At 35.9% G+C, this 24643-nt stretch overlaps 2 protein-coding genes across 2 annotated transcripts; one reads left to right on the forward strand and one right to left on the reverse strand.

Moving 5' to 3' along the window:
- Positions 1-791: 791 nt before the first annotated feature.
- On the forward strand, positions 792-6246 carry gpr37l1a (G protein-coupled receptor 37 like 1a). The gene is made up of 2 exons (XM_073844312.1): positions 792-1453; positions 4534-6246. The coding sequence occupies exons 1-2, from the start codon at positions 857-859 to the stop codon at positions 5449-5451; spliced, it is 1515 nt and encodes a 504-aa protein (XP_073700413.1). The 5' UTR covers positions 792-856; the 3' UTR covers positions 5452-6246.
- A 7491-nt stretch (positions 6247-13737) lies between these two features.
- Positions 13738-23444, reverse strand: arl8a (ADP-ribosylation factor-like 8A). The gene is made up of 7 exons (XM_073844490.1): positions 23322-23444; positions 17340-17420; positions 15523-15596; positions 15347-15440; positions 15189-15256; positions 15017-15087; positions 13738-14365 (listed from the first exon to the last, which is right to left on the reverse strand). The coding sequence occupies exons 1-7, from the start codon at positions 23442-23444 to the stop codon at positions 14316-14318; spliced, it is 561 nt and encodes a 186-aa protein (XP_073700591.1). The 3' UTR covers positions 13738-14315.
- Positions 23445-24643: the final 1199 nt, after the last annotated feature.

Consider the following 24643-nt stretch of genomic DNA (forward strand, 5'->3'; position numbering starts at 1 on the left):
TCCCACATATGATCAAAGTAACATATTCTGCAGACATACGTGATTGACAAAGATAACAATGTTTGCTGTATAATACACTGTATAAAAACAATATTAGTGACTAATGATATGCTATATGATGTGAAAAAAGACATGTCAATCTGATTTATATCCAAATCCAGTCCAAACATACTTTATACAAATAATGTAACATCACTGTAAGGACAATAAACTTTTACTAAAATCAAACTTGTCAAGTGTCCTTTTACAATGATTTCATATTATTGGTAATTTTAAAAGCATAATACATTTACACTTTAAGAGAACACATAGAAGAAATACAGAGAGTACGTTTTTAGGATGAAAACGTTGGATAGTTTCCATGTACGTGTCTAAATCAACCTTAAATAAAGAAAAGAGAGTTTTTAAAGACTTTTTATTTAAGATTTTTGTTTATGAAATTGAAATTTAGCTAGCAGGGGAAAAAAATAATTCAGTTCTATTTTCCTATATTGTCTTTAAGTATCTTCAAGCAATCCAAAGTAAACATTTTAAACAGTACAATACATACACCATTTAACTTTCTGTAATTACAGAGTTGTTATGACTTAAAAATAGAGAAAAAGTGTAATTATGTGGAAAGGTTTGAGAAGTAGAGCCGCCATGGCAACATTTCCAAAAACTTTCCACTTCTCTGTGAACAGACTCGTTTATCGTCCACAAGGGGGCGGCTTTTATTCTGGCGCTCTTCATGAATTCACTCAAGAACTTGGTGAGAAACTAGAGGAGCAGAACTTGTTGAGATGATCAGACTGGAGCTCCCGCTCATCCGCAGCACATCATTCCATCATCCAGATCCGTTCAGCAGAGCCTCACGATGATGCTGAGCGTGTTATTCGCTCTGATTGTGTTTGCCGGCTCAGTTCAGGCGGATAAACGCGCGGTGGAGATGAAGGTGAGCCTGATGGAGTCATCATCATCATCATCATCATCCTCCTCATCACTGGAGCTGAACGCCTCCGCAGAGCATCACGGTGAGGAAGATGAAGATAAGGATGCGCGCTCGCAGAGAGTTCCGCGCGGGTCCAAACACAAGCAGCGCGAACGGAATGCGCACCGACACCCGCGCCCTCACACCGACCCAGACGCGTTCTTTACCACCCCGCGGACGTTCAACGGCTCGCTGCGCGTTCACAACCCGCTCTACCCGCTCACGGACGAGTCGTACAGCGCCTACGCGGTCATGCTGCTGGCGCTCATCGTGTTCTCCGTGGGCATTGTGGGCAATCTGGCGCTCATGTGTATCGTGTGGCACAATTATTACCTGAAGAGCACTTGGAACTGCGCTCTGGCCAGTCTGGCGTTCTGGGACTTCATGGTCCTGTTCTTCTGCCTGCCAGTGGTGATCTTCAACGAGCTGACCAAGAGGAGGCTGATGGGAGATCTGTCCTGCAGGATAGTGCCATATGTGGAGGTGAGTACTTAGTTGATTAATTAAGCAACCAGACAATCAGTACAAATAGCTCATATACAAACATCAATCAAACGCACCTAACAATAATATGTAGCCTATAATTCAATAATATGCTGACATTCTCGTTCTGAATGTTCTAAATGTTTTTGTTTTTTTTTTAATCTTAACAAAAGTTCTTTCTTGGTTATTCAAACGTGAAAGGAACATTCCATTTTCCAAACATTATTGGAACGTTATTTTAGAATGTTCTCTGGACGTTCTAAAACAAGTAGTAACATTTGAAAATGTCCAACCGAAACATTTTAGAAAAGAAAAAATAAATGTTTAACTTGGATGTTCGTATAACGTTTTTAAACGTTACTACTTGTTTTAAAACGTCCAGGGAACATTCAAAAGTAGCATTCACATGATGTTTGCAAAATGGTAAAATGGAATATTTTAATAACCAAGAAAAAAACTTTAAAACATTTTAAAATTGGACAGGTTTAACCACTTTGAGAACATTCAGAATGAAAGTTTCACAGGAGCATTATCAAAACCGATGACATTTTGGGAGCATTATTAAAGACGTTTGTTCGTAACTTTGAGAGAACCTTGCCAGAATGTTCTGAAAAAATAGTTTTATATATCAATCCTACTTCTTGAAGTAATAAAGTTTATATCAAAAGCTAAATTGCCATGGTAACATGCTAATACCACAGCACTTTTTTGTAAGTGAACAGACTAAATTTTTTTCCCACCCTTAATATCAAATTGTAAGAAAGCTAGCCATCGTAATCCTTCAGAGTTGGTGTGTGTGCCATTGTGGGTAGTTTCTTGAGTTCATTTTCCAGCCTCCTCTTTACAGCACCAGCTCTGCTGATTGTCATGTAAATGAGATCTCCTGGTAATTAGCGTCACTAATTGGCCTCATTAGCGTGTTGAATGAGTGTTTAGAGTGTGTTTTAAGGGCAGGATTGTCTGTGGAGAGTGTTTGCATGTCTGTTGACCCACTTCTGCAACCCTAAAACATTTTATTATACAGCAGTAAATTAACATATTAAACCCTTATTTATATCATACATGTTGAAGGCAAAGAATGGTAAAATCATGGTACTGTAATATATATACCATAGTATTGAGCAATTACATATTAATATACCATGGTACTTAGATGGTTTTCCAAGTATACCATGGTTCTACCATAGTTGTTGAAAATGTGGTTTTACCATGATGTGTCTAAAAGCAGAGTATCGCTATTATATATGTGTCCAAAATCATAGTATTACTAAACAAGATGTCCAAAAAACATGGTGAAACCATGGTACATGTCCAAAAACATGGTATCACAAGAAGCAGAAGTCTGAGAAATAAAAATGGTACAACCATAGTACTGTAGAAGTAGTAGATTTTTTTTTTTTTATTATATAACCCTGGTAAATATCCTCAAATGTGTGGATTTACCTTTGGACATGTTCAGAAACATGGCATCACCATAGGATACACCCAAAAAGGACTACCTCTAATGTCTAAAACATAGTAGAAAAAAACAAGGTATCATCATGGTAAATGAAAAAAGGGTTTTACCATCTTGAATGTCCAAAAACATGCTGATAATGTAAAAAAAAAAAAATGGTATGACCATTTTACATGTCCAAAATGTGGTATGACTGTGTAGCACTATAGATGTAGTAGATTTTAAAAAAACATGGTGAAGCCATGGTACATGTCCCCAAAAATGTGGTTTCAAAAACGTGGCATCACCATAGTAGACATCCAAAAAGGAATGGCATCACCATGGTAAATAAATAAAAAAAATGTCAGCACAGTAGAAAAAAAATGGTACTTGTAAAAAAAATGGCATGACCATTGTACATGTCCAGAAAACATGGCTTTGCCATGGTACACCAAATATGGTTTAACCATTGTGCAAGTTCAAAAAACATGTTGTATGACCATCACCATGATATTTAAAAAAGCATATCATCTTAGTAGAAAAAAAGGTTTCACCATCTTACATGTCTAAAAACATGGTATCACGAGAGGAGATGTCTAAAAGATGATATGACCATTGTACATTTCCAAGAAACATGTTGTTGATATTCAAAAACATGTCCCAAAAACTTTTGTTTTACCTTTCTACATGTTCAAAAACATAGCATCACTATAATATCTGTCCAAAAAAAAAAAAAAAAAACACAGTATGACCATTGTAGATGTCCGCAATATGGCATAACCGTGTGTTCAAAAGCATGGCTTCACCATGGTAGACATCCAAAAAAGAGTGGTATCATCATGGGAAATGTCTAAAAAAACATCAGCATAGTAGATATTATAAAAAAACATGGTTTCACCATAGTTAATGTTAAAAAAAATTGTTTTACCATTGTACATGTTCAGAAAAAAAGAGTGGTATCACCATGATAAATGTCTACAAACACATGTCATCATAGTAAAAAAAAAAGGTTCTGCTATCTTACATGTCCAAAAACATGGTATCACCAGTGTAGACTACCATGGTGAAGCCATGTTTTAGAATATATACAATGGTACCGCATTTTAGGGGAATTTTACTGTGGTGAATACCATGTTTTCTGGAGATCTACTATATCTACAGTACATTTGTCATTTTTAAACATGCACAACGGTCATACCATGTTTTTTTGGACATCTACTCTGGTGATACTATGTTTTTGAAAATGCAAGATGATAAAACCTTTTTATCTACTATGATGACTTTTTTTTAGACATTTACCATGGTGATACCATACTTTTTTGGATGTCTACCACAGTGATGCCATGTTTTTGAACATTTTAAAGGGCATTTATCATAGTTATACCATATTTTTTTGAAAATGTACTATATCTAAAGTACTATAGTCATACAATGTTTTTTGAACATACACAGTGGTTATACATGTTTTTTGGACATCATTCAGAAAGGAGTGGTATCACCATGGTAAATGTCTTTAAAAAAATGGTTTTACCATTGTACAAAATATATAGATTTACAGTGGTACCCATGCTATGATTTTACAAATATTCTGCAGGTCATGTGTTTTCGTGTCAGTCTGAAGAGTGTTTGTTGACATGTCTTTCAGGTGACGTCTCTCGGTGTGACCACGTTCACTCTGTGCGCGCTCAGCATCGACCGCTTCCACGCGGTGACCAGCGTTCCACCACGGCCGCGGCAAGTCGAGTCCTGTCAGTCAATCCTTGCCAAGCTGTCGGTGATCTGGGTGGGATCTCTGCTTCTGGCCACTCCGGAGCTGCTGATGTGGCGGCTGGAGCAGGTGGTGTCTCCGCGGACAGGTCTGCCGGTGGACTCATGCACTCAGCAGCCGTCCGTGGCGTTGCCGGAGACGCTGTACTCTCTGGTGCTGACGTACCAACAGTCCAGAATGTGGTGGACCTTCGGATGTTTCTTCTGCCTGCCGTTGTTGTTCACCGGAGCGTGTCAGCTGCTCACGCGACACGTCACAGATGAGAACGCTAAGAGCAAAGCCTTGCGGCCATCCTCTACATCGTCTTCCTCGTCTTCCGCATCCTTGTCTCCGAAAAAGCAGCGGCGGGAGCGTCAGCTGACACGTACGGTGGTGGCGTTGGCGTCCATTTACGCCATTTGCAGTTTGCCCGAAAACGCCTGGAATATTGTTCTGGCCTACGCGGGTGTGGAGGTGGGCGTGGCCACGCGAGCACTGCTCGCTCTGATTGGCCAGTTCCTATTGTTCGTGCGGACGGGAGCGACGCCCGTCGTGTTGCTCTGCATTTGTCGCTCTCTCGGCCAGGCGTTTATGGACTGCTGCTGCTGCTGTTGCGACGAGTGTCTGCCGGATCCTTCGTTGTCGTCCACGTCCTCGTCTTCGTCCACCAACGCCACAGCTGTGTCCTCGTCCCTGTCCTCCCCCGTCTCAGTCCAGGAGGAGAAGCTGAAGATCGTGTCGGGAATGTCGCCCGCGGTGTTCTTTGATAAAGTGAAGGACGGTCCGGCGGAGCTGATCATCGGAACGCCGTGTTGATCGGTGTCCGTGAATGAACTGTGAACGAAATATCGTCCATCGCTAACACTCTTAAAGAGACAGTTCACACAACAATGACCAATTAAAGTTGCAAATCTGTATGATTTTGTGTGAAGACCACAATTTTATTAAATTAAAAAGATTATAAAATAAATATTATATGCCATCGCTCACCGCTGGATGAGGAGAGTTAAACGCAGAAATGCAATTTCCTGTTTCTTTGTCTACGTCAAATCACGTTTAGAGATTGAAAATCTTCGATTAGTTGCTGTATTTCAGTCGTAAGTCTATTTTCGTTGTAGATCCATCACTTCTACACTACAGAAATACAAACCAATTGTGAACTCCATTAGAATTAATAACTAATATTGTGTTTATCCATAAATGTACTGCTGGATGGACAGCTGTGGCAAACTTGAAAACGTTGTATTTTTATGCACTTAATTCATTTTTATCCTCAAATTGTCAGTGTTTAAAACTGAAAGTATCATTTGGAAAACAGAAGTCGTCTTCTCAGATCAACCTTTATATGTTTTGAAGATGAAATGTTATGTTTTGAGTCTCACATATCAAAGACTGTCTGACTCTCTGCTGGAATAAAACGACTTGTGCCCTTTTACAAACTCTCAGCAGAGACGAACGACTTTATGAACTCTGAGAAAATACTGAACGTTAACACGTTAGACAGTAATTATAATAGCAAAGTGAACTGATGTAGCTGAACAACATTGTTAGCGTTGAATCTTTTGTATTTCTTTTTTGTACTTGGTTGCAGCCAATAAAAGAGTTTGAGTATGTTGCGTTTTTAACTTCTCTGTTTTACACAGAAACGCTTAAAGGACTTGTACTTATGTGACCTGTCCTTTTTGGAAGAATCGCACACACAGTTGAACCGCTGTCTCTTGGCCGTTCTCAAGTGATTTTCCTCCTACAGTAGATTCTCAGGAGGAGTCGTGGGGGCCCATAAGGGCCGTATTGTTCCCGAGCCGCGGCCCCCGCGCTGAATATCAATAGCGGCCCCTGAGCGGTTGCTACGCGACTGTCACACGCCGGCTCTCGGCATTCAGACTCCAAACAGCGGCAGACCAGAAACAGACGCGACATTCTCTCGGACCGCCGGTTGTCGTGGAGACGGGACCCTCGTGTTGATGTGGGTAACACGGAGGGGCAGTTCAGCTGTTTTGCGGGAAGAATGGGGTAACAAGTAATCTGGGGTGGATTAAACGCTCTGGCGCTGTCATGAACCATACAGAATGAGGTCAAGAGGGTGTTTTACACTCTCAGGGAGTTTTTTAAAAGATGTTTCTGTAGCTGATTCTTGGGCAACGGTCTTTTGAAGTTTGTCATTTGGTAACAAACTCAGAATCCAAGAGGTGATGGAATTTCCTTAAAACGTTGTGCTGTTGAATCAGATGATGTTCAGGTATCTACATATAAGCATGACAATAGTTTATGTAAGTTTACATAAAAAATTGGCCATGGAAGAAACAGTTTCCACAACAGCGCCCCTTGTGGTGAAATTGTACAGAATGTTAGAGACAATATGTTTTAAATGTTTTAAATTAAATGTTTATGACGTTTTAATGACAGTTTAAAAAATAATAATTAAGATTACGAGATTAAAGTCGAATTTACAAGAATAAAGTCGAAATATTACTAGAATAAAGTCAAAATTATAAGACTAGTCAAAATTATGAAATAAAAGCAAATATTTCGAAAATAAAGTTTATTATGAGAATAAAGTCGAAATATTACTAGAATAAAGTCAAAATTCTGAAACTAAAGTCAAAATTATGAGAATAAATTAGAAATATTTTGACAATAATCAAAATTATGAGAATGAAGTAAAAATTACGAGAATGAAGTTGAAATATTTACAGAATAAAGTCGAAATTATAAAAATAAAGTCTAAATATTTCGACAATAAAGTGAAAATTATGAGAATAAAGTAAAAATTACGAGAATAAAGTCGAAATTCTAAGACAAAAATCTAAATTATGAGAATGTATAAAAATATTTGGACAAGTCAAAATTATGAGAATAGTCTAAATTTCAAGAATAAATTTGAAATATTTCAAGAATAAAGTCGAAATTACGAGAATGAAGTCAAAATATTTACAGAATGAAGTCGAAACTATGAAAATTTAGTCAAAATATTTAGACAATAAAGCGAAAATTATGAGAATAATGTAAAAATTACAAAAATGATAAAAAATGAAAAATATTTTGACAAGTCAAAATTATAAACATAAAGCAAAAATTCCAAGAATAAATTTGAAATATTTCAAGAATAAAATAAGTCTCAAAATAATAAAAATAAAGTCAAAATATTTCGACAAAAAAGTGAAAATTATGAGAATAAATTAAAAATTACGAGAATAAAGTCAAAATTCTAAGACTAAAAATCAAAATTCTGAGAATATATTAAAATATTTGGACAAGTCAAAATTATGAGAATAGTCTAAATTTCAAGAATAAAGTCAAAATTATGAGAATAAAGTAAAAATTACAAAAATAAAGTCGAAATATTTCAAGAATAAAATAAGTCTAAAAATTATGAAAATAAAGGTCAAAGTATTTCGACAATAAAGTGAAAATTATGAGAATAAAGTTGAAATATTTTGAGAATAGTTAATATTACAAGATTAAAGTCAATATTTCAGAAATAAAGTCGAAATATTACAAGAACAGTCAAAATTAAGAGAATAAAGTCAAAATGTTTGACAATGAAGTCAAAATTATAAAAAATAAAGATTAAATATTTCGCAATAAAGTTAAAATTATGAGAATAAAGTCAAAATATTTTTGAGAAGTCAAAATATTTCAAGAATAAAACCAAAATATTTAGAGAATAAACTGTAAATATTATGAGAATAAAGTCAAAATTTTGAGAATAAAGTCTGAATATTTCTACAATAGAGTCGTAATTACAAGAATAAAGTTTAAATATTTTGAGAATAAAGTCAAAATATTACTAGAATAATGTCAAAAGTTGCTATATTTAGATTAGAAACACAAATATAGGCAAACAAATACAAATGAAAATAATGCCTGACAAATCTGTAATGGCGTTTACATAATAGCTAATAAAAAATTATGACTATAAACTCACACAAACAGTACACATATTTTTTAAACTTAAAATCAATATTCATAGATTGAATTTCCAAGAAGCCGACCCAAGATGTCAACAAAAGGAGGTTGTTGTCATTTTACCTCACTTCAGTGGACAGTTCCTCCTTTTGTTGACATCTTGGGTCGGCTTCTTGGGAATTCAATCTATGAATAATGATTTTAAGTTTGTAATTTTAACTATTCTCAAAATATTTCAACTTTATTCTCATAATTTTCACTTTATTGTCGAAATACTTTGACCTTTATTTTCATAATTTTGAGACTTATTTTATTCTTGAAATATGTCAACTTTATTCTTGGAATTTTTACTTTATTCTCATTATTTTGACTTGTCAAAATATTTTTCATTTATTATAATTTTGACTTCAGTCTTAGAATTTTCACTCTTTTTGACTTTCTAGTTATATTTCGACTTTATTTTTGTAATTTTTACTTTATTCTCATAATTTCGACTTTATTCTTGAAATTTAGACGATTCTCATAATTTTGATTTGTCCAAATATTTTAATATATTCTCATAATTTTGATTTGACTTTATTCTAGTAATATTTCAACTTTATTCTCGTAATTTTTACTTTATTTTTATAATTTTCACTTTTTTGTCGAAATATTTTTATTTTATTTTTATTATTTTGAGACTTATTTTATTCTTGAAATATTTCAAATTTATTCTTGGAATTTTTGCTTTATGTTTATAATTTTTTTGTCATAAACCCACAAAATTGGTCGATTGCAGCGAAAACTTTACTGTTGCGATTTTAGGCCAAATGAAAATAAAAACACTGAAAACGTGTAGCCAATTATGTAAATTACGACTACAAACCAACTCAAACACTGCATATAACAACAAAACATTATTTCTGAATCGATTTTCTAAATGTAGCCGTTCCCAGATGTCCACAAAAGGTGGTTTGTCAGATTTAACTGAACCATTTTGTTCCTCAACGATAAACCCACACAGAGCTGCTCACAAAGGCTGATTCTGTCACAGATGTGAATTCATGAATGAGAATCAGCACCACACACCGTCAAATATGATTTAACACTTACAGAACAGTACTGTGGTGTTAGCACCGTTTTGAATGTCTAACACATTCTTATAAAAACCTACGTATTAATAGCTTATAAGCGAAAACCACAGTACTGTTAGGTTCAGATAAATAAGTTGTGTGAAAGTGTCCTCAGCGCCAGTGTGTGTTCATTATATATTGAATTAAGAGTTGTGAGTGTGTGTTTTGTGTGGGTTGAAGGCTCTCTGACACTGTTTGTTTTGCTCCGCCGAAGGAGATTGAAGCTCCGCGTGAGATCGCCGTGGAAACCCATCTCAGAGCCGCTCCAGATCGCCGCGGGCTCGGCGGAACCGACCGTCAGCAGCGCCGCGGGACTCGACGTCCGTCCGCGGGAGTAGTGGAAGCCGAGTCCCGCTTGACATCCGGCTCGTCAGCTCGCGCTGTCACCGTCTCCATGACAACACTGACCTCTGGCCTTCTCACATCCTACCAGATGAATAACAGAGCCAGAGACCAAAACCGGTCCAAAACAAACAGCAGCGAGGGGTCTGACGAAATGAATGTGCGCAAACAAACCGCACATGAACTCCGTTAACTCGCTTAAACCAACAGAACGCGGGAGCGTTTGTGTGTACGTTTAAATAAAAAGAGCGCGAAAGTCGGTGAAATGCCGTTAGTGTCCCGTTTGGTTGCTATGCGGTTACTGGGGGCTCTAATCTCTGTTATTGTTTAATTTCAAGATGAAATCAATTAACAATCATTCATTTAAGGACAATTTTACATCTTTCTAAATATGACATGCATATTACTGTTAATAAGTGCTTTTTATTTAATTATCTTTCACTTCACATCAGTAAAACGTTATTCTTAAGGTAAGACACTGCAGGTAGGGTAAAAAAATATAATGAATAGTTAGCACCTTACTTACCCAGTTGATTGATTACATTGATAATTGCAAACATATTTTGTATTACAAGTTTTCTAAAATGTTAGGTTTTAATATGCGCTAATTTTCATACAGTTCTAGTACAAAAATCTAAACACTGGATGAAGTCAATTTCAAGATTCTTGTTTAATTTTTTTAAAATATAGGAGTCAAATGTTTTTACAGAGGGGATTTTGTCACTCCATAATTTCAGAGAATACTTAGAACAGGCAAAAAACGAGATTGTAAAGTATAAAATCAAGCAAATTATATTTGAACAAATCCCTCTGTAAAAACCTTCAGGATATAGACAATAAAACTGTAAAGTTTGGTGTGTGAAAGTGCTACTGAAGTGGAGATTTAGGGCTCAGTTTAGGAGAAAAACTAATTTTGAGAAAATGGCCTTTAAAAATATGCATTGTAATTTAAATCTATTGACAAATAGATAAAGTGATATAAAAGAAACACATAACAGTGTCTTATGAATGTTCTCTTTCCACTAGTCTGAAAAAACACTTTATGAACAACCAAAAAGCCCAAAATCTCAAATTTGACAGGTGCATGAAAAAAGTGTTTTTGCCGAAAGTGTCTCCCCTTAAGAGAAAAACGCTGTTTTAATAATTAAAACAGAGAAGTATTTGTATGTCTCTACTGACCTCTGCTGGAGAAGCTGAAAACTTGCACACTGCTCACTGTTTAGTGCACAGTATGCATCTTATACTGCATACTATTTTTTTAAGATAGGTTGAGCACATTGCATAAATGTGCAAAAAAAAGTAAAAACAATTATATATATATATATATATATATATATATATATATATATATATATATATATACATACACACACACACACACACACACACACCACCAAATTAAACACATTTTTGCTTTCCTAATAAAGTTCCTATCAAAGTCATTTTATCTTTTGATCTGATTGAAAGAAAGAAGAACCTGAGGTTCTGAGAGGGAAATCATTTAATTTCATTTTTAAATAATCTGTAAATAACAAGAACAACATGTACAGTTATCACCGCGAGTACGAGAGAATAGAAAGATCCCAAATGAACAACTCAGCTGATCGAGTCTTGTACAGAAACACTTGTTATGTGACTTGCTTTTAAAAAGTTACTGTCTGATCCATATAAAGAGGGGGAGGGGTGAGAACATCATCGAGCTCGGTCCAATCACGCGCTGATTATACAGTAACTATGGCAACCAGCTCCATCCCATAATGAGTCATGCAAGGGGGGACGAAAAAAAAAATCACATGATTCCCCAACAAACAAAAGAGCGACACTGCTACGAACAATTAAAATATAAAAAAAACAATATGGCCACATGTAATTAGACATTAAAAATATTAAATCAACACACATACAGAAGATAGCGAGAACCCAGATGAGCTCATGTCTATGATGAACTGATTATGACAGAAGTGAATATGAGCGGCAAAAAAAAAAAAAAACATTCTGCGATCAGCGTTGAATCAAGTAACGCAACACAACAAAGCGACAATCAGATCATAATTAATAAAGTGCTCCAAACTGCTCACTTCATTAGCATCAACAGAGTCGAGGATGACTTCTTATGCGACTTTACGAAGTCGACTTACACGAAGTCACTTACAAACCTAACGAAATCATGTTGCAGTTGGAATCCACTTCGCTAACAAAGTGAATTATGAAAACAACTTTATTTCGTAAACAATGTTGTTATAATCAACAAAGTTGACGCTGTCAAATTAACGTTATGATTTCGACAAAGCCATTTACAAGTCGCCTAATAAACCACTATATTTGCAAAGAAACTTCATTTGGATGACTTCGTAAAAGTCCTTATAATCAAAGTCGACTTGGTTAGATTGGCTTTTAAGTGACTTTTGCAAATCAACTTGCAACAACAAACAGTAATTTACGAACTTAACGTTACGCAACTAAATTGTGTGAAACTAGGTTGTACTTTGTAGTCAACCTTATTAGTTTTAATGAAGTTCACGTAACAAAGAAAAAATAGTGTACGAAAGACTTCGTAAATTATGTTGTTAAAATCAAAGAATATACGAAGTTATTCGAAGTCAACTTCAACAGCATTTACTAATTTGATGTTTTGCAACTAAATAGCGCAATTGAAAACCGCTTTGCTGTGAATTATAAATCTAACTTCGTAGATTGACTTCTTCAAAATCAACGTTATGTCGGTTATGCGTATGTCGCAAATGCGCAACTTTGTTACATAACTAAAAGCTGACTTCGTAAATGATTGCTATTGTCAACAAAGCCGTTTACGTCACTTTTCGTTTTATTGTAGTAAAAATACTTTTTGTAACTACGTTTATCTTTGCAACCAGAGTCGTAACACAAACTTCGTAACGTCAAAGTCGTCTTTGTAACGTGACTTCGTAAAAACCAGTGCAGCAGTGTCGATTACCGCCATTTTGTCGCATTGCGTCGTTTGCTCTTGCCGACGAACTCAAGACAATCAAACGTTAGTGAAGATGAATATAAAGTGATTAGCAGTTGCAGAAAATAAATCAACAGAATAAACCTTCGGCATTTATAAAGTAAATATTATTCTAGTCTATATGACGGCATTCGCGCGCACAAACACCATCGCTCACACACTTTCTCTCTCTTACACAAATGCACACACAATCTGTTTGTTCAGATTGCTGCGATATGAGTGGGGTCTTCTTTATTATTATTATTATCATCATCATCGTTATTATTATCATAGGACGCTAATCACAATAAGACAAACACCGTAACGCTCAGGAGGGAGATCTCATTTGGTTTAAGTTGCTATTTACATAATCCAGTTGAAAAACACTGTGAAAAAACATGAGTAAAAACATGCCAAAAACAACAAAAAAAAATGTCAATTTACATATGTATAATCTACCGACGCCGTTATGATTTAGGCCAAAAACGCACAAACGTGCGACAAAAACGAAACAGCCTGTAAACGAAAAAATCAAAGCGAGAAAAATCACAAGACCTTCGTCTCTCTCTGATACGAACAGCGTTCAGAAACTTTAGCACTGAAGAGATTCGCGCGACTTTAACGCATCTTTTTACTAGCGCAACGATCTGTGGGTCAACGTTTGTCGTCTGATACTGTATTGCATCCCGTCGAGTAACGAATAAAACACTGATTTTGCTCCATGCACGCTTGCAGACCGACGTTTCTAAACAAAAACAAAAAAACAACGTGAACGGTTGCCATGACAACCTGCCCAACGATACAACGCTGTAGTCACGGCGACTCAAAAGAAACATAAAACCTTCGTTTGGACACGGTAACCTCTTCAGAATGATTCATGTGCTTTCAGATGAAAAGATTTCGTAATGCTACAAGATTAACGCAAACCATGTGACCTTGATGCCCGCGTTCGTAGCGCCAGGTCACGCTAAACAGGCTAACGATACTAAGGTTTATTCTCGCGACGCCGGAAAAAACGTTAAAACAAGACGTCGGCGTAAACGCCCGGAATCACGTGACCAAACAGCGCTGGTTCTGACAGATGCCGTGGGCGTTGATTCGAGGTTCGATCCCGTCTCCGAGCAAACACGCGTGAGCGAAACGCGTCATGTGACTCCACGACGAGCCATTTAAAAAAAAAAGCACATTCAAGTAAAAGTAAAAATCAATGTTCAAACAATGTCAATGATGTGGATTAGTTTATACGAACAGAGGGAGGGGAGCAGATGCTTGCTTGTTTAGAAATCAAGAGCGCCTAAAATACAGTTGATCACATGATTCGGCTCCTCCAATCAGACGCCGGCTCCGCCTCCTCAGCTCCGCCGGGTCCGCGAGTGCTGGATCAGCCACTGTAGTGTGATGTCTGGAACACATGACCATGGGCTCATTAACATATGACACGCCCACATTTGCATTTATTCGGTATCCAGCCACTTTAAACAGCCAATCAGAGCTCAGATCTTATTAGAGACGTCTTAAAGGTACAGTAGCACAAACAGCATGCTGTAAGGGATCGTACACTTTATTTTCTGAGTTTTCAAAAAACTTCAGTCATTTGAGATTAAAGGATCTGTGATTAACAGAATCTCACTTCTCCATTCTTAGAAATCCCCATTTCAAATTTCCCTGATATTTAAAGGTCAGAAAAGGAAAACTGATTTATAAATGTGTCTTGGGTAGCATGGGTATATTAGTTGCAATAGCCAAAAAATACACAGTATTTTTCTTTTATGCCAAAAATCATTAGGATATTAAATAAAGATCATGTTTCGTGAAGATATTTAGTACATTTCCTACCGTAAATGTACTAAAACTTAATTCTTGATTAGCAATATGCCATGTTAAGAACTTAATTTGAACAAATTTTCTCAATATATAGATTTTTTTTTGCACCCTCTGATACCAGATTTTCAAATAGTTGTATCTCATCCAAATATTGTCAAAAAATTGACTGTTTTATGGTCCGGGGTCACATATATGGTGTAAAGCTGTGTTTTTATCATTAATGTCTTACCGATGTTGTCCTTCTCCTTACAGGAGATGGAGTAACAGCAGATCTCTCTGTCCTGGATGGCCGACAGGTTCCTGTAGATCAGACGATTTAACACGTTTTTAGTCATCAGATCAGAATCAGACTGCATTAAATCTTCATATATTCAAATATGACATGTTATGAACGAACTTACATTCTCTCAATCAGCTCCTTCTCATCCAGAGCTCCGGGAAGATCTCGCTTATTGCCCAAAACCAGAACCTAAGGAAATACAGACATTTTTATGACCGAATAACCACATCGAGGCAATAAAATCTCAAATATGATCTAAACACATGATACAAGACTCACTGGGATTCCCTGCAGCTGCGGTTTGTCTAACAAGTTGTGCAGTTCGTTCTTCGACGCCTCGATCTTCTCTGGATCAGCCGCATCAACCATGTACCTGAACGACACAAGGTCTGTTACAAATGCATAACATCATGACAGTGTTTACGTAAAGCACCTGAGATTATTGCTATACTTACACTATAGCGCTGACGCCACGACAGTATCGCTCCCACATGCTCCTGAAGCGTGGCTGACCGCCGATGTCCCACAACTACAACAAACACAAACACACACACTGCCATTCATTTACAGGACTAGACTGTAAAATACACTCATGAGAAATAAAAACCATAAAAAATGTAAAAAATAAATATTGTTGCACTTAAGCATTTTTGCACAATTTAAAACACTGAAAAACACAAGAGAAACATGAAAACTAAATTAAAATTATTTAAAATATTTTTAACGATGACTCGTTTTTTTTTATATACATAAATATAAATGAAAATTATACGAAATATATAAAACTATTGCTTTTTATTTTACTGGGTTAAGTCGCAAATAAACCTACATTTTATTAAACTATTAATTTGAAATTTTAATGCAGTTTTTGTTTTTAACTATTGCAATTAAAAAATTATTGTTCAAATAAATTGTTCACGTTAAAAAAAAAATATTCCATACGTGACCCTGGACCAAAGGTAATTTTTTTTAATATATGAATAAATAATCTTTCCATTGATGTATGGTTTGTTAGGATAGGACAATATTTGGCCCGAGATACAACTCAGGTGCGAAAAAATCTAAATATTGAGGAAATTGCCTTTAAAGTTGTCCAAATGATGTTCTTAGCAATGTATATTACTAATCAAAAATTAAGTTTGGATGTATTTGCGGTAGGAAATTTACAAAATATCTTCTTAATATCCAAATGATCTTTGGCATAAAAGAAAAATCAATCATTTTGACCCATTCAATGTATTTTTGGCTATTGCACAGATAATGTACTCACCCCCTTGTCATCCAAGGTGTTCATGTCTTTCTTTCTTCAGTTGTACAGAAATTGTTTTTTTTTTTTTTTTTGAGGAAAACATTTGAGGATTTCTCTCTTTATAATGGTTATGGATGGAGCCCCGAAGTTTGAACTTCCCAAATGCAGTTTAAACGCAGCTTCAAAAGGTTCTAAACGATCCCAGTCGAGGAGGAAGGGTCTTATCTAGCGAAACGATGGGTTATTTTCGAAACATATTGACAATTTATATACTTTTTAACCTCAAATGCTCGTCTTGTCTCATCTCTGCGCAGCGCATGCGAAGTCTGTGTGATTGGGGTAAATACAGTTAGGGTACGTCTAAAAACTCCCATCTCGTTTTCTTCCCTAACTTCAAAAGCACCTTGAATTGCTGCAAAAGTACCGACATAGTGTTTACAAAGTGAACATACGAAGAGACTCAATCGCCCTTTACAAAAAAAAAGGGGTAAAAACCACATTGTAGGACGATTTTGACGTTGAAGACATAAACGAGATGGGAGTTTTTAGACGTACCCTAACTGTACTGACCCGGATTATACTGACGACACATTCACTGCGCTGAGACGAGACAAGACGAGCATTTACATTTGAGGTTAAAAGGTATATAAATTGTGAATATGTTTAGAAAATAACTGATCGTTTCAATAGATAAGACCCAGATAGTTTAGAACCTTTTGAAGCTCCATTTAAACTGCATTTCGGAAGTTCAAACTTCGGGGCGCCATCCATATGCATTATAAAGAAAGAAATCCTGAAATGTTTTCCTCAAAAAAACTATTTCTTTACGACTGAAGAAAGACCTGAACATCTTGGATGACAAGGGGGTGAGCACATTATCTGTACATTGTTGTTATGAAAGACTAGTTTTGTGGTCCAGGGTCACATATATGCAACTTCATGTCTTTTTTGTAATATTAATGTATGTAACATATTAATATCTGAAATGACTTTTTGTTCAGAGATGCTCTGAAACACTCTGACCTTGATGGTGACGTTTCCCTTGGTGATCTTGCGCATGTTAAAGCCGACCGTAGGGATCATGTCCTCGCTGAACTGACCTGACTGCAGACAAAAAACAGGCAGACAGAGAGTTAGTTTTACAAACCAAGCATCAGAATCCACTGAAATCTGCTTCATCACAGTCTCCACATCCCTGCAGCTCCACAGCAGGTGCTGATGTGATTTACTGCCACTAAACGCCTGAATTTATGCACCAACGACCTTCCTGAGCGAGTGTGTGTGTCTCTATGTGTGTGTGTGTGTGTGTGTGTGTGTGTGTGTGTGTGTGTGTGTGTGGTGGCCGTTGAATGCTCAAACACTGTTCAGACAGACCACGTCATTGGACAGAATGCCAGATGATGATTGGCTGAGGAACAGGGTCAGCTGATCAGCCCATTTTGTTGATTGACAGCTGTCAAGTCAACCAGTTACTATATCTGATACACTGTGTCAAATCTGATGATATTGTGTCTGATACACTGTGTCAAATCTGATGATACTGTGTCTGATACACTGTGTCAAATCTGATGATACTGTGTCTGATACACTGTGTCAAATCTGATGATACTGTGTCTGATACACTGTGTCAAATCTGATGATATTGTGTCTGATACACTGTGTCAAATCTGATGATACTGTGTCTGATACACTGTGTCAAATCTGATGATACTGTGTCTGATACACTGTGTCAAATCTGATGATACTGTGTCTGATACACTGTGTCAAATCTGATGATATTGTGTCTGATACACTGTGTCAAATCTGATGATACTGTGTCTGATACACTGTGTCAAATCTGATGATACTGTGTCTGATACACTGTGTCAAATCTGATGATATTGTGTCTGATACACTGTGTCAAATCTGATGATACTGTGTCTGATACACTGTGTCAAATCTGATGATACTGTGTCTGATACACTGTGTCAAATCTGATGATATTGTGTCTGATACACTGTGTCAAATCTGATGATACTGTGTCTGATACACTGTGTCAAATCTGATGATACTGTGTCTGATACACTGTGTCAAATCTGATGATACTGTGTCTGATACACTGTGTCAAATCTGATGATACTGTGTCTGATACACTGTGTCAAATCTGATGATATTGTGTCTGATACACTGTCAAATCTGATGATACTGTGTCTGATACACTGTGTCAAATCTGATGATACTGTGTCTGATACACTGTGTCAAATCTGATGATATTGTGTCTGATACACTGTGTCAAATCTGATGATATTGTGTCTGATACACTGTGTCAAATCTGATGATACTGTGTCTGATACACTGTGTCAAATCTGATGATATTGTGTCTGATACACTGTGTCAAATCTGATGATATTGTGTCTGATACACTGTGTCAAATCTGATGATATTGTGTCTGATACACTGTGTCAAATCTGATGATACTGTGTCTGATACACTGTGTCAAATCTGATGATATTGTGTCTGATACACTGTGTCAAATCTGATGATATTGTGTCTGATACACTGTGTCAAATCTGATGATACTGTGTCTGATACACTGTGTCAAATCTGATGATATTGTGTTTGATACACTGTGTCTGATAATACATTGTGTCGGCTAAATGAATAAACATAATAGCGCTGTCTATGGTACTTTGTGTCTGATAATGCTGTATCTGATCTATTGTGTCTGATCTAAAAATGCTAAAGTTGATACACTGTGTCTTGCACCGGCTAAATTAATAAATATAATAATGCCGTCTATGACACTTTGGGTCTGAGAGTGCCGTTTCTGATCTAATGGTGATACATTTTGTTTTGATTTGAAGACATTGTACATGATATATTGTGTTGGCTAAATGAATAAACTGTCTGATCTGATGATGCATCTGAAACATTGTATCTAATTACATATATATGACACACTGTATCTGATTTGAACTGATGATGCTGACTGTGGCGTATCTCTAACAATGTTGTATCTGATCTAATAATGCTTAAGTTGACACATTATGATGTAATGATGGTGAATCCGACACATTATGTTGTTGAATCTTCTATATTGTGTCTGATTTATTGTTTTTGATCCGACAGTCGCTGATAGTAAGCGATACACTGTATCTAATAATGTAATTTATCTGATGCAAATGACGCTAAAGTTGATACATTGTATCTGATGAGATGTATCATCTATAGTGTGTCCGATCTACTATATATCTGATCTAATGAAGGACACCATGTGTCTGATGATGCTGAATCTGACACATTGTGTCTGTTGTTTTTGCTATAAATCTTGACATTGTATCTGATCTGTTGTTTCTAAAATCTGATACAGTGTGTCTGATTTGAGTATTCTATATGATACATAATATCTAGTGATGCTGAATCTGACACATTGTGTCTGTTCTGATACTGTATCTGAAACACTGTGTATAATGATAATAAATATGAAACATTGTATCTGATTTGATCTGATAATGCTATATATGATACATTATATCTAATAATGTTGTATCTGATCTAAATGATGCTGAAACTGACACACTGTGTCTTCTATAATGTGTCTGATGTGATTATTCTCTGTGGAACACTTTATCTGATAAAGTTGGATCTTCTATGTTGCACCTGATCTGATGATGCACACAATGTATCTGATACAATATAGCTGTTGTTTTTGTATTTCACCTTCATTGAGTTTGTTGCATCTCATCTATGGTTTCTAAAATCTGATACAATGTGTCTGATCTGACTATATTGTATGATATATAGCATCTAGAGATGCTGAATCTGACACATTGTGTCTGTTCTAATGATACCGTATCTGAAACACTCACTGTATATGAATATATCAATGCATCGATTTGATCTGATAATGCTATATAATATATATATATGATACATTATATTCAACAATGTTGTATCTGATCTAATGATGCCGAATCTGACACTGTATCATTGTATCTTCTATACTGACTAATGTGACGATTCTCTAGGTGAAACACTGTATCTAATTAAGCTGAATCTTCTATATTGTGTCTGATCTAATGATGCATACACTGTATCTGATACAATACATCTAATGATGCTGAATCTGACACATTGCGTCTGTTGTTGTATCTTCTATATTGAGTCTAAAATTGTATCTGATATAGTTTCTAAAATCTGATACACTGATCTGAATCGTATATTGTGTCTGATCTACTTTATCTGATCTTATAACACCCACAATTTACCTGTATACACTGTATCTGATAAATTAATGCTGAATCTGACACACTGTCTGATCTGTTTTTCTGTATGTAATGCGTTGCACCTAAAAAATATATCTGATCTAATGATGCCGAATCAAGTATACTGTATCTTCTATGTTGTATCTGATCTATTGTTTCTAAAATCTGATCTGAATATTCTGTATGATAAAGTATCTAGTGATGCTGAATGTGACAAATATTGTCTGCTCTGATGATACTGTATCTAAAACACTGTATATAATGATAATAAATACAATACATAGTATCAGATTTGATCTGATGATGCTATAGAAGATATATTATATCTAATAATGTTGTATCTGATCTAATGACGCACATAATGTATCTGATACATTCTATATAACGATGCTAAATTAGACACATGGTGTCTGATCTGATTATCTTGTAATCTTGACACATTACTGTATATCTGACCTAATGATGCTGAATCAGACACGTTGTATCAGGTCTATTGTTTCCGATCTTAAAGTGCCAAATTAGACACATTGTATCTTCTATGTTGTGTCTGATCTGACACAATGGATCTAATGATGCTGCATCTGCTACATTGATGATTTCATATCTGACATATCATATCAGACCTAACAATGCTGAATCTGACACATTGTATCTTCGGTTGCTACATCTACTATATTGTGTCTGATCTATTCTATCCGATCTTATAACGCACACAGTTTACCTGAATACACTGTCTCTGATATAACGAAGATGCTGAATCTAACACTGTATCTAATAATAATTCATCTGACACACTGGGTCTGATCTGTTTTCCTGTATGTGATACATTGTACCTAGACATTTATCTGATCTACTGTATATGATCTAATGATGCAGAATCAGACACGCTGTATCTTCTATGTTGTATCTAATCTGACACACTGGATCTAATAATGCTGCTTCTGCTACATTGATGATTTCATATCTGACATATATCAGACCTAACAATGCTGAATCTGACATATTGTATCTAATAATAATTTATCTGAAACACTGCCTGATCTGATTTCCTGTATGTGATGCATTGTACCTAAAAACTTTTATCTGATCTATTGTATCTGATCAAATGATGCTTAATCGGACACACATTACCTTCAATGTTGTATCTGATCTATTGTTTCTAAAATTTGAAACACTGTGTCTGATCTACGCTGAGTAATCTGTATGATACATAGTATCTAGTGATGCTGAATTTGGTATATAGTGTTTGTTCTGATGATACTGTGTGTGAAACAATGTATATAATGATAATAAACATGATACATTGCATCATGATGCTGTTGCTGTATATATGATACATTATATCTAATAATGTCGTATCTGATCTACTGATTCTGACACACTGTATCTGATTTGATCTGATAACGCTATATGTGACATATCTCATAAAGTAGAATTTTCTATATTCTATCTGATTTAAAGATGCACACAATGTATCAGATCATACTGTATCTGATACATTGTATCTAATGGTGCGGAATCTGACACATTCTGTAATCTTGACACATTATATCTGACCTAATGATGCTGAATCTGACACATTGTATCAGGTCTGACACACTGGATCTGATGATGCTGCATCTGTTACACCGATGATTTCGTATCTGATCCCTCATATCAGACTAACAATTCTGAATCTGACACATTGTATCTAATAATAATTCATCTGAAACACTGTCTGATCTGATTTCCTGTATGTGATGCATTGTACCTAAAAACGTTTATCTGATCTATTGTATCTGATCTAATGATGCTGAATCAGACACACATTACCTTCAATGTTGTATCTGATCTATTGTTTCTAAAATCTGAAACACTGTGTCTGATCTACGCTGAGAAATCTGTAAGATACATAGTATCTAGTGATGCTGAATTTGGTATATAGTGTTTGTTCTGATGATACTGTATATGAAACAATGTATATAATGATAATAAACATGATACATTGCATCATGATGCTGTTGCTGTATATATGATACATTATATCTAATAATGTTGTAGCTGATATATTGATTCTGAATCTGACACACTGTATCTGATTTGATCTGATAACGCTATATGTGACATATCTCAAAGTTGGATTTTCTATATTGTATCTGATTTAAAGATGCACACAATGTATCAGATCATACTGTAATCTTGACACATTATATCTGATCTGATGATGCTGAATCGGACACATTGTATCAGATCTGACACACTGGATCTGATGATGCTGCATCTGTTACACCGATGATTTCGTATCTGATCCCTCATATCAGACCTAACAATGCTGAACCTGACACATTGTGGCTGATGTTGCTACAGCTACTGTACTGTCTGATCTACTCTGTCTGATCTTATAGCACACAGTTTACCTGGATACACTATAGGTGACACATTGATGCTGACTCTGACACATTGTATCTGATCTGTTTTTCTGTATGTGATACATTGTACCTAAAGTCGTTCATCTGATCTACTGTATCTGATCTAAAGGACACATTGTATCTTCTATGTTGTGTCTGACCTATTGTTTCTGATGTGACACAAAGTATCTGATGATGTTGCATCCGCTACACTGCTGGTTCCGTCTCTGACACCCCATATTGGACCGATCGCGCTGGTTCTGTCGGTGTCGTCGTGTCTGATGTCTCTGTAATGAGCAGCGCGGCGTCAATCACGCGACCCGTTACTCGAGCGCGGCCTGCAATAAAGCGAGAGGCAGGAAAGGCTTGATTACCGCAATCACGTTGACGAACGTGGTTTTTCCCGAGTACTGCAGGCCGACCAGCGTCAGCTCCATCTCCTCTTTCCAGAAGAGGGCCTTGAACCAGTCCAGCAGCTTGTTGAATAGCGCGATCATGGTGCGGGCTCGGGTTCGGCTTCGGCTGTCGCGGTCCGGATCTGCTGCTGCTGCTGCTGCTGCTGCTGCTCACGGCTCGTCCTTCCTCATTGGGTGGGGTTTCACATCCACGCACAGCTGATCCAAACAATGCGGGACACGGGCATGCGCGCTCACGTTCCTCGACGCGCGGCGCGCCCCCTGCTGGCCGCACGCCGGTGACGTCATCGCTTGTTTTTCCTCCTGTTAGCTCATATAATTAAAAAAATATATATATTTATAATTTATAAATAATTTGAAAATAGATCGAATGTCTTCCAGTAACTTAAAAAACAAGGGGAAAAAACTATTTAAAAATGTTTTATAATAAAACCGCTATTTATTTTTAGAAATAAATATACAAAACACATTTTTTATATTCATGAACATCTCCACATTGTATTTGTATGATGCCACAGAATATATTAAATAATTCTAATAATAATTTGAAAAGTGACAACTACATTTAGCTTTATAAATGTTATTTATCCACCTTTTTTTTTATTTATCCACCTTTTTTTTTTTTTGTAAGAGCGGGTGCAGCCGTTTGTAAATTTTATTTGTGTGGTTTCCAGTCTCATCCACTCCAGCTATTTTTAGCTCTACAAAACAGCTGGATTTGCTGCTTGATATTGCAAACGAGTGTGTCTTACCATATTATTTTAATGTATTATCTTAATTATGAACACACCGCATTTGCTACTTTCAAGAAATAAAGTGTATAAAATGTATTGTTGTTGAAATAGACCAAATATAGTGTATATAGTGTAATAATATACACTACCAGTAATTAATGTCAGGTGTGATCGGACTAGTGCATCATACAGAATTATATTTATATGAAGAGTTTATTTGCTACAAAATTAATTTCAATATTCAAAAATTATGTTTTTTTCATTCTGCATTCCAATTAATCTCAATCTATTCTTTTTGATTAAGTAAAAATAACTTAAAATACACAGCTAACAAACACAATAAAAAAATAAAAGCATGCTAGCATAATAAAACAAGGTTTTTGTATAGATAAATAATTATTTTTGGGGTCAAAGACGAAAAAGCGTTCAAGCAATAAACACAATAAGTGTATTACAGCTTATGGCTGTTGTTGTTTTTCCAAAAGAAAAAATATATATTAAAACGTTTTCTGTTTAATTTAATTTAATTGCATTTTTGTTTTTCTG

This window comes from Garra rufa, chromosome 7 (genome assembly GCF_049309525.1).
Source record: "Garra rufa chromosome 7, GarRuf1.0, whole genome shotgun sequence".
In the NCBI taxonomy this organism is placed as follows: domain Eukaryota; kingdom Metazoa; phylum Chordata; class Actinopteri; order Cypriniformes; family Cyprinidae; genus Garra; species Garra rufa.